Source organism: Haliotis asinina, chromosome 9 (assembly GCF_037392515.1).
Source record: "Haliotis asinina isolate JCU_RB_2024 chromosome 9, JCU_Hal_asi_v2, whole genome shotgun sequence".
NCBI lineage: Eukaryota > Metazoa > Mollusca > Gastropoda > Lepetellida > Haliotidae > Haliotis > Haliotis asinina.
This window is the reverse complement of record NC_090288.1, coordinates 11,178,228-11,192,479: the sequence shown is the minus strand read 5'-3', so window position 1 is coordinate 11,192,479 and position 14,252 is coordinate 11,178,228. Positions and strand designations below refer to the sequence as shown.

At 40.2% G+C, this 14,252-nt stretch overlaps 1 protein-coding gene across 1 annotated transcript in view; it reads right to left on the bottom strand.

Annotated features, from left to right (window-relative positions):
• LOC137296080 (uncharacterized) overlaps positions 1-13,665 on the bottom strand; it is a 42,649-nt gene extending 28,984 nt beyond the window's left edge. The window contains exons 1-2 of the mRNA XM_067827742.1: positions 13,364-13,665; positions 3,452-3,700 (exon numbers count right to left, since the gene is read on the bottom strand). Coding sequence (XP_067683843.1) covers positions 3,452-3,515 — 64 coding nt within the window. The 5' untranslated portion in view covers positions 3,516-3,700; positions 13,364-13,665. The remainder of the gene's footprint in view (positions 1-3,451; positions 3,701-13,363) is intronic.
• Between the last annotated feature and the right edge of the window lie 587 nt (positions 13,666-14,252).

Sequence of the window (14,252 nt, the reverse complement as noted above, 5' to 3'; positions counted from 1 at the left end):
GAAACAAAACTATTAATTATTTAAATATGTCAGCATTTACCAATACCGGTCTCAAATTATACGCTAATTACAAATAGGACATTCCTGCATCCCATCCCTTAAAAACGACAAGAACTATAGTAAATAACCAAAGCACGACATCGCGACAATGTGACAAAGTCCTTTTCAGAATACCAGAAATTGTTGAGAATACCATTTTGACAGAATGAATTTTTCCAGGGTCAAGGTGTAGATAGTAAATATTCGTCACTGACCTAACCATGCTTCTCTTCCCATCAATCCCACCAAACCTTCTTGTACTTCCTTATCCTTTGGGCAGTGGGGGTTGTATAATGATTACTGTTTCAATACTTGTGTTTTGAAAGGGATAACGGGATATTTCCCACGTATGTACAAGCTTGAGAGAAATCTGGCGTATTTATGTTGAGCTGCAATTTCGATTGAGAATTATGATGAGTTTTGCCAAATCATTTGGAATAAGAGTTATTACTTATTGTGGATCGTTGCTGGTAAAGTTTATGGCAAAAAAATTCATAAGCATCGCGCTGTTCAGTATAACAACCGACCTGTGCAATATCATGTTCACAATAACGGAACGGTGCAAAATTGTGTTTACAGAACTCGAACTGTGCGATATCGTCTTTACAATAACCAGTCTATGCGACATAGTGTTCGCAATAAACCAGGCTATGCAATATGGTGTTCACAACAATAGGCCTGTGCAATATGGTGTTCACAACAATAGACCTGTGCAATATGGTGTTCACAACAATAGGCCTGTGCAATATGGTGTTCACAACAATAGGCCTGTGCAATATGGTGTTCACAACAATAGGCCTGTGCAATATGGTGTTCACAACGATAGACCTGTGCAATATGGTGTTCACAACAATAGGCCTGTGCAATATGGTGTTCACAACAATAGACCTGTGCAATATTATGTTCATGATAATGGAATGGTGTAAAAACGTGTTTACAACCCAAACTGTTCGATATCGTGTTCACTACAACCGAACTATGCGCTATCGTGTTCACAATAACCAATCTATGTGATATCGTGTTCACAATGAACCAGGCTGTGCAATAACGTGTTCACAAGAAACCAGGCTGTGCAATACCGTGTTCATAAGAAACCAGGCTGTGCAATATCATTTCCACAATAAACCAGACTGTGAAATACAATAGACACCATTTGGCGTAAAGAAATATTGTAATCACAGTGTGCAACTGTTTAAGACATGAATGGATTCACCTTGGTGTATCAATTTGTGCAAACAAGGATATATATCTTAATATATTTTGGGGGTTTAAGCCTGACAACGCTTGAAAAATAATTCAGTTATTTTTTCTGTGAAAATAAACCCAAAGTCCAAAATGTGTACTTTCTTTTTTACGTCAGTTTAGTTAACCTTCCAGAGTGGCGACCTGGCGACAATTCGCATGACTCATACATGACTTCCAAGAATTCTTAGACCATGGTAGCTTTATACTTGCTCTGCTGAAGCTCCCTATAACCCGATACTTTGTTTGATCTAAGATTTGAATTTGAAACTAAGCTAAGAGAGACAATGGTACCTGAAATAGTATTAATCTTGATCAAGTTTTATATACACGCGTTACTACTGTTCGATATAAAACTGTATGTCTCATTTCTAGTAATCTTGAAACGTTGCTTTCGGATCTATCTGACACGTAGTAGAACTATATGCGGAAGAATCTGTCGTAATGCGGTGAACAGTCAGCTCATATCATATCACTATTCCGTTGCTACCGAACGCACCGTCGGTGGCGGAATGAACCGAGCGAAACTGAATGGGAAAAATAACCACTGTGACATATTCTTGTAAACGTGTAATTTGTTTTAGTGGCAGAACAAATTAACCTATCACCGTAAGGCGAAATGATGTCGCGTCCCTCTACATCACTTCTAAACGCAAAGCATAAGTTCACGCATAGACTGACATTTTGTCTCAGAAACAGAGTAATCTCATTAAGAAAACGAAAAAAATACATTTATCTACAAAACAAATAGAGCCCACAACAGTCTTAATTTCCTAGAGCTGCAGCAGTAGAGAGTTGCCAAATTATTCGAGACTTGAGAAAGACTTCATTTTAATATATTCTTCGGGACTGGGACATCCACACGTACACATGTTAAATTCAGTATTTCGGTTTTGAAATTAAATATTTTCAAATCTATTTTACATGAACCTACTGCTGCCTTCGGCGCTTGGGCGTTAAAGAAGGGATATATTAACAGTGGGAGTAACTCTTCCGGTGGGAATTGCCGCCCGTGCTTAGGGACTCCTACAGCGCTCTCTAGATCTGTACTCCTATAAATGCAAACAATCTAAAATACCTCATAAATTTAATCATGTCCATCTACTTTGTATTCATTCTCATTTGCGTGTAGATTTATAAATATGCTTCTGGTGCAGACATGTGGTCCTAATGAGCGACTTGGGCAAACGTTTCGGATGATAACTTCTTTGAGGGGTAGTTTTGGAAGATTCTTTGACCGACACTGATTTATCATTATGTCGTAGATTGTATACATACCGAGACATCGTGTAAATATGTCCTCGTCGTGAGTGCGTGATAAGATCATAAAATGAGGTTTCTGTTATTTAAGATCATACTCTCTGATCACAGAGTAATAGTGCCAGACCCGTTTGGATTTCAAACGAATATAGGTTCCCAATAACCTGTGCTTGTCTTGTGATACCACTGAAAGGTTCCGTTGGTCCTCTTTAAACATAGTATTATATGCCGATGGAACGATGATGACGTGTCAATCACATGATCGTCAATAGATTCGATCATTTACAGAGAGTTCACCTATTGTTCAACGACGCGTAAAAACCAAGCAAACAACCCAAACCAAAACAACAACAACAACAACAACAACAACAACAACAACAACAACATCAACAACACAAACAAACGAAATGAAAAACCAGAACCAAAATCAGATATCCTTAAGGGAAATTGATGCAAATTGCTGAACTCCTGTATTGACTGGGATTACAATCTAACATCATATGAATAATTAAGCTTCATTCATGGTCTCGACTTGGCTGTATACGTTACTATGATAGATAAAATGTAGCATCTTGTAACGAATTTTAATACAAAAAGGCCATTTCCATAATAATTAAACAAATAACGACTCTCCGTTAGTAAGAGAGTCGGTCCAAAGCACGCGTTTATGAATGACTAAACTAAAGATTACATCAATGGTTTGCAAAGGAGTAAGTTCCTTTACTGGGGCCGTTGGAAACACATGCAAAGGCGAATCAATTAGTTGTGAATAGGAACAAAATCGGGATCAGTTGTGATCATCCTTTGGGTGAAAGGGAAAAATCTTTGGGTGTTAAGGGAAAGTATCAGTGAAAGCAACCACACATTACATTTTTTGCAAGAATATTTTTGATAGCAGAGTTATACTCACAGTGGAATGCGTAGTCTGAGTGCTCGCTGAGATCAGCAGCGAACACAACTTTACAGCAATTCATCTTCAGTTGTGCTGGTATGTGCAGTTCACCTTGCTTCTTGTTCACCTGTACAAGACACTAGGGAACAGGACACAACAACAGGAGCGGAGTGGTTAGAGTTCATCCAGTTGTGACGAGGTCACCGTGTCACTGCAGCTGATACTTTGTATCCCTCCGCGTGGACGTCTCCGAGCATCCGAGGCAGCCTGTCAACAAGACGGAGTGAGTCAGACAAACAAACACCTGCTGTCATGTGCCCAGTGTACACCATCTTCATCGACCGTAGATATACAGCTGGGAAAATATAATGTAATTTATAAGTTGCAAATGGTAAAAAAAGAATTTAAGTTGTTAATATTGTTCTAAAAATTTTTAATCCAGATGTATTATTGATTTTCGTCCCCTTCCCTTGCTGATACTAAAATCACAAAGACTTTATGACATATCGCAAAATTTCTGTTGCAAAAATCGACCCCACTCCCACCAAGTTCCCTACCAGTGGAGGTGCGAGATCAGAATATAGGGTTCCTCCTCAATTCCATCAATCGTCACAGGTTAATATCTCATATTGAGATTAAGAAGCCATGCATGTAGGCATTGTCATCTGTTCATCACAATATTTAGAAGCTAACTATGTACTTAACGTAGAGGATGTCAAAATCACGAATGTATACACAAGGTCAAGGTTATGGTTCTATACTGAGAATGTCAAGGTCAACAATGTAGGTGAAAGTTTTTTTCTACATTTTATCATGGCCAAATACCTGTGAAGGGAATGGATTGTTCAGGTTTTCACGTCAATGTGTAGGACAATGCCTAAGCTGAGGATGGAACCACTGACCTTTTGGGGATGGAACCACTAGACCAGGTGATGACTCAAAATGAGGCATCCCCTTCATGCATGCTTTTGTAGTGAAGGGGCGGTGGTGTAGCCTAGTGGTTAAAGCGTTTGCTAGTCACGCCAAAGACCCGGGTTCGATTTACTCCAGTGTCTGTTTATGAGTAATTGCACTTTTTGAGGAGTAACAATCATTTTGCATACTCCCACGAGTTAAGAGATGTGAGTACTTTTACACGGAGTTTCTTATCCTTGCTGGGTACTTAACCTTCTAAATATATAAATATAAATGCATCCTTGTAGACTAAGGGGTCTTAGTAATTGCCATATTGCCAATCATTTGACAGCCATTAATAAATATTCAACATGGAAGTCATGTGACTATTAGCATAAACCCCCGACAGTGGCTGCGGATATAATAGTATCTGTATATGGGCATCGCCTACCATTAGCCAATGCTGTTGCAGAGTTTGGGCGCCATGACGAATCATACACAAGCCAGGTTAGTTAACTGAATAATGTACGCAAGGTATCATAGACCTATTGGGTTTTAAGTGATTCTTATGCGTTTTTGTACACCTAGATGTGTAATTAATTGAGTACATCAGATACAGGTGTACAACATATTCAGGTGTACGTCAAATACAGCACTTGCTGTATATTGCACACAGCTTTACCTGGGAGAGGTATATTGGTGTACATAAAATTCCCTCGATATATTTCAAATGCATATATGTTTACAGAGAAGAGGCGAAATTTACAAACGGTTGTGTACAGTACAGAAAGCACAGTACACGTACGTTTTTGTAGAACACATACCGTTCGATAAGTACATTCGCAGAGAATAGGTCTCGTACTGATAAATAATTAATCTGAGTCAAAACGTGGTTTACACGTCAACTGTCTCATTTCCAGCTAACTGGGTTCCGTCATATAGCGCATCTGGGTAAAATAACCAGTCCAGAATTATTTTTTAATATGAATATTAATCAGTATTATTTGATGCATGTAATCACGTGTATATTGCAACACTACGCTGCTTCCAACCCTTGCAAACACATCGCGCAGCGTTCTCTGTCGTACTGAGCTGATAAACGGAAGTCTAGAAATCGGGGTATCTCAAAACGAGGCTCGACCGCAAGGAAAGTTTGATGATTTGGTACAGACTTGATATTAAATCAATCGCGCTATGTGTTACAAAAATACACTTAATAAGTGCTAAGAACACATAATAGGTGTAACCAGTGACCCAGATGATTTATCATAAAATAAAGATAGAAGATGTGTAAAATAAAAATACATTTGTAAATACATTTTCTTATGAGAGAAGGAATTGGAACTTCGTGAAACCATAGTTGTTTGTAAGGTGTCCTTTCACGTTCACAAGAGATAATTCGCTGAAGAGATAACTGAGCTGAAAAGTAGGTCATTGTCTGAACTGGTGAATGAGATTCACGTTTCGATATGAAATAAAATAGAAAAACGTGAAAAACATAAGAATGATAGAATCCTGTCACACCCAGGGGACGTAATTCAATACAGGGAAATTGTCGCACACTTGACGACTGTAAATGAAAGCAAGGGAACTCCGATAATGAAAGCCCACTATCCAGGGCTATAAAATTCTCATGTAACTCACTGCATTCGAGGCGCAAACTATTGAAGACTATATACCACACTTTCAGCTCACATTAATGGTTTTATTGGGATACTTACGAGGTAATAAAATACATCCTTGAAAAATCTATATTCTGGGACACCACAGTCAGATGAAAACATTTCTTCACCACAAACATGTCTAGACAAGGACAACGATACAGTGAAACTTTGGTTCCCCCAAATTCTACAAACGCAATATTAATTGAGAATTGTTTTATGGCGCATTTAGCAATAATGTAGCTAAGACTCGCATGGTTTCAGAATTGCGTAGACAGATGCTCGTGATTTCCATCACTAAATGGTTTGGTCCAGAACTGATTATATACAGATCGCCGACATATAGTTGGATAATTGTGTCAACAAACAAAGGGAACAAACATAATCAATATCTGTCGAAAACAGAGTCAATTTCATGAGCATTTGTGTATATGTGAAATAGAGACCAGAGTTTCTGAAAAGGTTTTTGTCACTGATTAGTAATATTTGGTATGGGGAGAACTTTTTAAAGATATTTGACATTGCTTCAACTTTCAGTTGTGAAATTCTCATGCAAAACAATACTACATGTTCACCCAAACGATTTACAGAGAAATCGTACCCTGACAAGTGAACCCGCGGAAACAAAAAAAAAAAGGCAAGTGATGGAAGGTAACAGGCACTAGGCATGTGATGCCACGTGGCATTGACAACCAACGCATGCTGTTGTTAGATACGAGTGGATTCTTCCGTTGCACGTGGAACACCTGCTCGCTCAGGATTGAAATTGATTACACTCGTCAGCGATATGAGAGTGTTGGCTGGTTGTTTAGTGCCGCACTCAGTAGTATTCCAGCTATATATACAGCGGTGGTCTGTAAATAAGCGTGTCCTGACCCTGATCCGGTGATCAACAGCATGAGCATCGGTCTACCCATTTGTGATACTATCACATGTTTCATCCAGGTCAGCGTGCCTGCCCACACGATCGCGTTAGTCATCTTGGGTTTCTAAAGGTCACTTGATCTCTATGATCTTCATGAGCTGAGTGACTTCGGTGTCAGAAATACAAGCACAGTCTTCAGTCGATCGTACACACAAACACTGTTATGTCGAAGTTGAAGGACCCTCGGTAAATACTTCGAGTCTTGAAGTTAGACACAATCTAAATATGTGGATTTAGAAAGTATGCCAAGTGGCCAACCATTTATTTCGATACATCCGACGTTCGACACATCCAAAGTTCGACCTTAGAAAGGTCGTGTTGGATTGTCTAGTATGAACATGCGTACTTACAATGTATAAAATGCACTTAATTTCAGTTTTCAAAATAGCTTGGATAAATGTCTCTCTGTTAATTTATATCATTCCAGGTGAATGACAGCAGTCTCAATAATCGGGTCTGGACTAGACAATCCAGTGATCAACATCATGAGCATCCATCTACCGAAATGAGATACAATGACATGTGCCGACCACGTTAAACAGATCATATCATAATAATTAAGAAAAGTAAAGAAAAGATTATAAATAAGAAAAGTAGGGGATAGTCTACCTTGAGAGCACTATCCAATGCCGATACATGTGAGGAAAACCAACATATATCCATGCGGCTGAAACATTCCCCAAAGAATGGACGAAAATGTCACATTTTCCCTGAATTTCTCTTCATCATCTGTTTCCTCATTGCCTTCATCATTTGCACTTTATCGATCTTGTAAATTCAATATCCCCTACTGTTTTTGAATGGTATAACAATGGATTTCTGTAGATGCTGATCGATTCGGACGCGATTATTTTCGGGGGATACATATTAGCTGCTGAAAGTAATTTGTACTTATTGGCTGGGGAGACTTGTACTTATTGCGGCTGGATATTCATAACGTTCCGATTACTTTGAGAGTTTTGTAACAGTAGGGTGAGATATTTACGCCTTTCTCATTCAGATAACGGCAACATGAAAACACACTGGGATTTGTCTGAATGACATGCCTCCTCTGTGATTACAGACCTAACTAACTTATGGCATTTGCCAATCTTCCTGGAATATTGTCTTTATCTCCAAGCGCAGCGATTATAGAGTTGTTTTTATCGTCGAACATTTGTGGAAGCGTCCCCCATCCCCCTAAAAATCGTACTTTTTAATTGAGTCTCATTTGATAAGCACTGAATCCTCAATGTTCGCAAACTTCTAAGACACATGTCTGAATTCACTCCGTAAAGGCTGAGTGAGTGAGTTTAGTTTTACGCCACTTTGAGCAACATTCTAGCAATATCAGGGCGGGAACTCCAGAAATAGGCTTTGTATTTTGTATACATTTTGTATTCGCAGATGTACACCTCTTGAACTCATTCCCAGGAAAAAGAAGGTTAGGATTTGTAGTTCATATTTTTGCCACGATATTTTGACTCTGAATCTGAATCTACTAAACACGATTATGCTTGTATCTCATGGGTCCGACTCGCATATTATTGGATCCTTTAGGTAGGGTAGCCTGATGGATAAAGTGTTTGTTCGTCACGCCGAAAACCTGGGTTCGATTCCCACATGATTACAGTGTGTGAAGCCCATTTCCTGGTGCACCCAGCAGCGATATTGGTGGGATATTGCTACAGGCGGCGTAAAAGCACATTCACTCACTCTGAATGGACCCTAAAATCTCGCGTTATAAAAGGATATTGACGGCCTCGGTTATCCCGAATACGTATTCAGGAAACGTGTTATCGTATCAACAAAATGTTACTCATGAACAAATACAGTTCAAATGTTCTCATTTCCAACCACGCCAAGCTTCTTCGGATTATGCAACTTCGTCGACGTCGGTCAGAACTGCTTTAGAGACGACTGATGTTCTGAAGACCTCACCGACAACGACGACCCAACATCAAACAGATGGCGCTTCCACAGATCGATCGTAGACGCGACTGTGAGTATATTTACACTGTTTTAGTAATCAGCTTATGCTAACATGGGAAGATATTCATTACCCATCTTTGTGCTACAATCGTGCTGATGGGCTGCATAGATGGACCAGCCGCTGTAAAAGCTGTTATAATATACTGTTATGCATTTATGAGAAACGTTGTGCTTTAAAACCGATAAAAGCCTTATTGACTGATAAATACATTTATGGCTGACAGAGAGTGAGTGAGTATGATTTTACGCCATCCAGCAACACGACTGTGGGGAACATTAGAAATGGGCTTCACATATTTTATCCCTGCCATTTGTGCTAAGGATGGATTTCCATACCACGTGATCATGTGCCGATGGATTCGCCATTTCAGAGCTTAACAAATGAATAATTTTGGTATGGAATCCGTTCCTCATAGAAGTTGGCAATATCAGAACGTCATGACATGAACATGTTTACCATTCCCATATACACATTCATTATTATATTATGATATTTATAAAACATCTTGCATCCTTTTTTGAAGTTTAAGTGATGCCACGTGTATCGATTTATAGCTTGATTCCGTCAAATGGTTTTCGGTAAGTCAAGATCAAAATGATGTAAATGACAAATAATAGCTCAAAATCCAGTTATCTGCCTCCAGAAACCGTTAGAAAATTTCCCCTAAAGGTAATTGTTTTAGATATGGAACAGGCCGTCCCGTTATATCATATTACCGCTATAAATGTATTAACTTGTCCGGTTGGGTTGTTAGTGTGACGTCACAGAGGCGGTTGATGTCTGAAGGGGTGGCAGTCAGTCTAATAATGGGGAGAAAACGTTGTTATATAACATTCATTCTTGATAATGATTCTTTACAATTTGGCAACCCACTCGACCATATATACGTTTCATTTGTGATTCTACAAGGGATTCATGCTGGGTCAACCACACGGGGCGAGGCGATGATCGCTAATGTACTAGTATGTACCAGAGCGTGCGTGAGTTCAAAGGTGAGGCTACTAGGATATTTCGTACAGACTAACAAGTAGTCTTTGAAATGAACATATTTAACAGAAATAAACTGTTCACATATAATAATCATAAAATATAATCAAAATGAAAGGATCCGCGAGATTTCCTTTGTTTATGAAACTGGAAATCTAGACTTGTCACACATTCTAGAATTGCATGGGGATAATCTAGTTTAGGGCTTTATGGCAGCTATATTTCGGGTTAAAACAGCTGTCATATCCCAGTGGCAAGTAACGCTATACAAATGTACACTGACTCCAGTTCTCATGATTGTTGAGTACGATATACGGGAATAGGTATGATGTTATAGCAGCTTTCTCTAGGGGAAGTATTCTTTGAATACTGACTGAACACCAGTTCTGTTCATTGTATCGATATCATTTCACTAACGAAAGGTATTTTCAACTGAAATACTAATATAGTATTTTAGCAATATTCCAGCAATATTACGTAAGGAGACATCAGAAATGGGCTTCACACACTGTACTCATTTGGGGAATCGAACCCGGGCCTTCGGCGTGACAAGCGAACGCTTAAACCACTAGGCTAACCAACATCCCCTCACACATATGATAAAATCAACCGAGAGTAGTAGTTTCTTTTATTCCTCAGTGTCTGATGCATCTCAGTCAGTTCATGCTCTAAACACCATACCAATTCTAGCCCAGTACAATGGCATAAGACTTCAAGAGTTATCTCGTGTGTCCTTATCACTGTGTTTCCGTCTGACCCTTTTTCATCCATCCGCTCTACCTTCATCATGAATACCCATTATCATCTGAGACTACCTCTCCTTATTTTTCAAACCTGTGAACCATCACGTTTCACCGAGCCCTTGCACGCAAACTCCTCTTTAATCTGTTTAGATTCTTGAGGAGACTGAACCCCTAGACTCTTTGAAATACGTGTAGAAAACTCTTGTGTTGAAAAGTATCGGAGAAAATGAGATATGTGAGTGAGTGAGTGAGTTCGATTTCTCGCAGTTTTTAGTAAACTTAAGATATAACACAGCGTGTCAGATTAATAGTAGGAAAAAGTACATGTAACATTTTAACATTCAGATTCTTCCACAAACTGAGCTATATCACAGGCTTAGTAATAAACTGGATTGACCTGCTTAGTTTAAAGTCAAGGCAGTCCCGCTGAATGATTTGAACATTTCGATCCCGTTTACAGTCCGCTAAACAGAGGACGAATCCCCTACTTGGTATGCCGATGGTGTGACGCTGAACGATTTAATAACCTCGATGCTCTTCAAATTCAGATACATAGGGACATGAAAACAGGTCCAGAGGGGAAGGCTGTCTCTGCTCAAGCTAACTAGGGCGTCTTTACTCTTTGGCCAGCTGGTGTGAAAAGGGTGTGTCTGTTGCCTTATGAAGTCTCAAGCGAGGATGATTGTTAGCTTCCTGGTGTCTCAAGAGAGCGGTGTATCAAGAGACCGTCTCTGTAGCCTACAGGTGTCTCAAGGGAGAAAATCTGTGGCCTAGTGGTGTCTCAAGGGAGGGTATCTGTGACCTACTTGTGTCTCAAGCGAGTGTATCTGTGGCCTACTGGTGTCTCATGGGAGGGTGTCTACAACCTACTGGTGTCTCAAGGGGGTGTCTGTGACCTACTGGTGTCTCAAGGAGGGTGTCTGTGACCTACTGTTGTCTCAAGGGAGGGTGTCTGTGACTTACTATTGTCTCAAGGGGGTGTCTATACCCTACTGGTGCCTCAAGAAAGGTGTCTATACCCTGATTGGTGTCTCAAGGGACTGTAGCCTACTGGTGTATCAAGGGAGGGTGTCTGTGAACTACCGGTGTCTCAAGGAGGGTGTTTATACCCCACTGGTGTCTCAAGCGAGGGTATCTTAGGCCAACTGGTGTCTCAAGGAGGGTATCTATACCCTATTGGTGTCTCAAGCGAGGGTATCTGTGGCCTACTGGTGTCTCAAGGAGGGTGTCTGAGGCCTACTGGTGTCTCAAGGAGGGTGTCTGTGGCCTTCTGGTGTCTCAAGGAGGGTGTCTGTGGCCTTCTGGTGTCTCAAGCGAGGGTATCTGTGGCTACTGGTGTTTCAAACGAGGGTGTTTGTAGCCTACTGGTGTCTCAAGGAGGTGTACATACCTTATTGGTGTCTCAAGCGAGGGTATCTGTGGATACTGGTGTCTCAAAGAGGGTATCTGTGGATACTGGTATCACAAGGGAAGATGACTACAGCCGACCGGTATCTGTCTATCTCAGGAGCTTACAGGCGTCTCTACCCACCCACCTCACTCAAGCTCAGTTATGCTATTATAATTATGATTTTTAAAATTATTTTTCTATTCTCCATTAGTGTAAGAAAATGTAATAATGTTTCAGTTTTGGCTTACATAATTGTTATTTATATTTGATCTGTATTATGAAAAACTATAAGGAAAACTGCAAGTTCCAAAGTTCATGTGTTGAAATAGAACTTTTCAATACACCTCGATTATTTTATCTGTTCCATTGGAGGATCTGACAATTTGGTGTCTACACATCTGACATGAAATTTCTTGAGTATCTACAAACATTCAAGCGTACTTGTACGCAATTGTCTGAAAGGGAATTGATTTTTCATATAAAGATTTGCGTATTTTACGCCGATACGCAGCTGATTTTTACCTCTGGAATCATTGTATAGGCAGGTGCCAGTTGCGTTGTGTGTATATAGTACAGTATGTGTGTCTACGTATGGTCAATACGTGCCCGTGGACTGTCTAAATTGTGTGTCCATTCACTGAGATCTGTGTTCATTTATCATCGAGATATTTTGTCCATTCATGGTCTAGAGACTGTGTCAGTGTATGGTCTAAAATCTGGATTGATCCCTGATCTAGAATATGTGCCAGTCAATATTCTAGAAGCTCTATCCATCAATATTCTAGCACCTAATCTATCCAAAGGGAAACTCCCTCTCTCATTCACTTTCTCTCACCTTCCACTACCAGGCTGCTGGCAATGGTCTCTTTGTTCATCTTTCACTTTTTTCTCTTTCAGCTAAATATCAACAGACATACTGTTGGCCTCATATGGTCGTTCTCTCTCTCTCTCTCGCTCTCTCTCTCTCTCTCTCTCTGTGTATAGGCGTCCCAGACAAAGCGATGAATGATGAGAGCTTACCATATCTAACGCAGATTTCAAATAACGTCCACCATTCACCGTTCAACCATTCATCAACATGAAATAGTGTCAGCATTGTATCGACTGACAACAGCTCATGTGAAATCACTCATTATGCACTGACACAATCGAAACACACACGTTGTATAACATGATACAATTACGTAGTTGTAAACACGAAAGATAACAGTAATTGTTGCATATACAATAGCCGCGATTGGATTCTATCCTCGTTCTATCGTCTATTCTATCAAAACCCGCGTTCAAATACATAACATACATGTTAGGTAGAACTCACAAGCAACACAAAGACTTCAAGATTCAAATGATAAAATTACCTTCCAATATGAACGTCGGTAGAAGACCCTTCCTCGTAGACTTCCAGGAACCCGGAAGTGATGGAGATGAACGCTGATGCTTAGTGACCGGACAGTCTGCGGTGGAATGACCACTTGGTCAGCTGGATAATCGGGCGTTTGAAGAGCGCCGTCACATCGTATCCCTCTAGTATGAGGGTTTGTATTGATCAGCTGACTCCCACTGTGCTCAGTGCTGTAGAGAGCGACCAACGTGCTCGCAGCCTTGGAGGGAAATTCGGCTAAAAATACTCTCGTTCATGATCAGGCTAAGTCTTATAAATCAATCTTTGCGGACTAAAGAAATACTATTATCAGATTGCCTACTGCTTTCTCCCAAGTTTGAGTTCCGCGGTGTCATTGGCTGTCTTGACAGGCGCCAGATGACGTTTATCAATGTTTTTGTCAGTTTCAGCCATGCCCAGGGAGGAATTATCTCACGACAGTCTCGGATCGGGCGGAGGATGTTTTGGATCAAGTTTCGAGGTTGTCTTATGTCGACAGTAACTGCATTAATTTACTGGGCTGTCATAGAGATGTAGTGGCGTTGTTGAAGTACAAGACTAGCAAACCCTTACTCTGTATGTATGTAATTCTGAGATGGGAGATTCAAAACCTGAAAAAACCCATATATTGCTTCATTTAGAGCTTCAGCATTATGCACAAGGAGGGCTAGGCAGTATGGCTAATGCTGCTGTTCAGGGACCTTGAGACAGACTAGTGATTGATTGAGTATAGTTTTATGCCGCTTCTAGGAATATTCCAGCTCATTTGCCACCAACTCGTGCTGTTCCTGGACAAACCGAATTCTAGGTGGCCAAAAGGGGCGAGCGGTGACGAATGATACCAGAGTACACCAGAAATTGGCCTC